Genomic DNA, 2,733 nt, shown 5'->3' on the forward strand with positions numbered 1-2,733 from the left:
ATTCTGATACTTCTCCTTTTCTTATTTTTATCTGATGTTGCGGTAAATAAAAGAAATTGGACGAGATAGAAGGCGGGCCAGGCTGTGGAAGTGGCAATTTTTGAGGAGGTGGTAGTTCTGGAATGACGACTCAGCCACAAATACAACCAATAGGGATTACTGAGGCATCTCTGGAGGTAAAAGTGTGCGATAAAATTCGTGAGATAATATCTGGTACAAGTTTGAAAATAGATGTCTATTTTATAATTTTAGTGTGCAAAAGTGTGTATATTATGAGAGATTTGTGTTTGATTTTGATGTCTATAATCTGGTGAAATGTTGATTTGGATTCTAGCAGAATTTTGTATTCTGCTACTACAAGTGGCTTTCACGAAGCTGATTATTACTAATTTAAGTGCTTGTGTCTTGAATTGATCCTGATTTATTCAACTTAATATGATAATACACAATAAATACACTCTCAATGCAGAACTCAAAATCTTAGTTACTTTATTCTTCTTTTTAGTACTGAGTACATGTATCCTGGCTATTTTAGTATGTATATTGCATGTTGAGATCTGTATCGAAAAAGTGATGAAGTGACTGTAAATGATCTGATGCTGCATGGTACGTTTTGATGTTTACTAAGAGAATTAAATTGGGAGACAAAGATAGGAAAAATTAAGGGAAGGGTCTGAACATTAGATTATATTATGTGTTATAATCATGTTTGAGCATAAAAAAAAAGGTGCAACAGGAGGATGGGTTACTTATAGTGAAGATAAAGAACTTAATTATGGTGGGGGATAAGAGAGGAATAGGGGGAGAGTTTATTTTTCCACAGCAATGATGACACAAGGTCCTCATGATTAATGAAGTAGTCAAACCACATCAAAAGAAGAAGAAGAAGAAAAGAGAGGAAGAGGTGTTGTTATGTAATGTTCTGTATCCTCTTTCTCTTTGTAAAAATAAGTTATATTATGGTACAATTAGATGTGACTTGAGCTTGTTTAAGATTGAGGTAACGCAAAAACAACTAAGTCTAACTTCAAATACCTGAATTTAGTACTTGATGGCTAATGGTCATGGTTGGTACTAAGAGCATAGTCATGCATGTGAATAGTGTTGAGCATACCTCTCCGTTTTTGAAAGGTTGAGCATGTTGTGAATGATTTTGTGACAACTCTTACAACTCTTTTTGAGACTTTTGATTCGTTAGCGGTTAAAATGTTCAATGCTACTTGTATTTTGAAAAGGAAGTAAGATTTTGAATCATCTTGATTGATTTGCATGCCATGTGTGGTGAGTTGTTGAACAATGCCTTGTGTTCACTTTTGTCACCTAGAACTTGCCCAGTTGGTCTTGAAATGTTGGTCTTCATTGAGTTTGGTTGGTGAAATGATCTTAGGCTTTCTTTGATGTTCTTGAAGTCCACTTGGCCTAAAAATCCCACCTTTGCACTAAATATATCCTTAGTTGTCCCCTTTGAGCCTAATCCTTTTTATTGGCAACCATATTACAAGCCTTATCCTTTTTTGTAAAAATAACCTTCTTTTGAACCCTTCTCTCCTTGAACTTGAGGTATTGAAAGTTGAGGCTAAAAGCCTAAGTTGGGGTGGTTATGGGAAATTCATTAAAGGGATGCTTTACCACATGAGGGGTTGATATAAAAAAATGGAAAAAAAGAAGAAGAGAGAAATTGAGGGATGTATGGAAAGTCTTAAAGAAAGAAAAACCTTTGAAAAAGAAAGAAAGAAAATGAATAAATGAGACTTGAATCCTCCAAAAGTTGAAAATGGTTCCATGTGGGGAATCTAGAGTGTAAACAAGAAAAGAAAAATGAAAAATAGTTTGGCATGTGCATCGGTTGGAAAAGTGGAGGAAGTTGGAAATGATGAGTTGTTGTATGGAAAGTCTTAAAGAAAGAAAAACCTTTGAAAAGGAAAGAAAGAAAATGAATATATGAGACTTGAGTCCTCCAAAAGTTGAAAATGGTTGCATATGGGGAATCTAGTGTGGAAATAAGAAAAGAAAAATGAAAAATAGTGTGGAATGTGCATGGGTTTGAAAAGTGGAGAAAGTTGGAAATTATGAGTTGTTGTATAATGTTCAAGGAGGGTGTAGTCACTTATACCTAAATGATATCCTAACCTTCCCTAAGCCTATATTACAAGCTTAACAAAGTCCTTTGAGATTTCTAACCAAATGGAGTTGAGTAAATGTTGATTGAAAATATGGGCAATCCTATGGTGTGACATTTGTGTACTTGAGATGATTCTTTGTGAGTGTGAGTGTTGCATCTTTGTCCCTTGTCTTGTTTATATGTGTGACATTTGTGTGCATGAGATGATTGTTTGTGAGTGTGAGTGTTGTATCTTTGTCCCTTGTCTTGTTTATATGTGTGTGTGGTTTTGGGACACTTCTTTCTTGTGAGGGCATGCAAGTTGAAAAAGTGGTGATTTTGAAAATTCCTAATTGAGTCAAGTGAGCATGTGAAAGAGTTAATGAGTTGAGTCATTTCTTGAGTTTGAGTTGTTGTCACTTAAATGATTCTTGGTTTTTGAAAATGTTTCATGAGAATGAGAGGATTTGTCTTGCGAAAAGTTTGCATGTGGACTATTTGTTATTACCAACCAAAGCCATTACCTTTGTGCTTAATTGAGAAAGGGAAATTGATTTGTGTTGTCTTGAAATAAGAGCCTCTTGTGTTATTGTCTTTTCTTGAGGACCAACAAAGTTTCTAAATGGGGGGGG

General features: G+C 34.9%; 1 protein-coding gene across 1 annotated transcript in view; it reads left to right on the forward strand.

Moving 5' to 3' along the window:
* The first annotated feature begins 1,653 nt into the window (after positions 1-1,653).
* The window catches only part of LOC107058527 (DNA topoisomerase 6 subunit B-like), a 9,805-nt gene continuing 8,725 nt past the window's right edge, over positions 1,654-2,733 (forward strand). Inside the window, exon 1 of the mRNA XM_015304346.1 lies at positions 1,654-1,687. Within this exon, the coding sequence (XP_015159832.1) occupies positions 1,654-1,687 (34 nt within the window). The remainder of the gene's footprint in view (positions 1,688-2,733) is intronic.

Source organism: Solanum tuberosum, unplaced genomic scaffold, assembly GCF_000226075.1.
Source record: "Solanum tuberosum cultivar DM 1-3 516 R44 unplaced genomic scaffold, SolTub_3.0 scf00539, whole genome shotgun sequence".
Taxonomy (NCBI): Eukaryota; Viridiplantae; Streptophyta; class Magnoliopsida; order Solanales; family Solanaceae; genus Solanum; species Solanum tuberosum.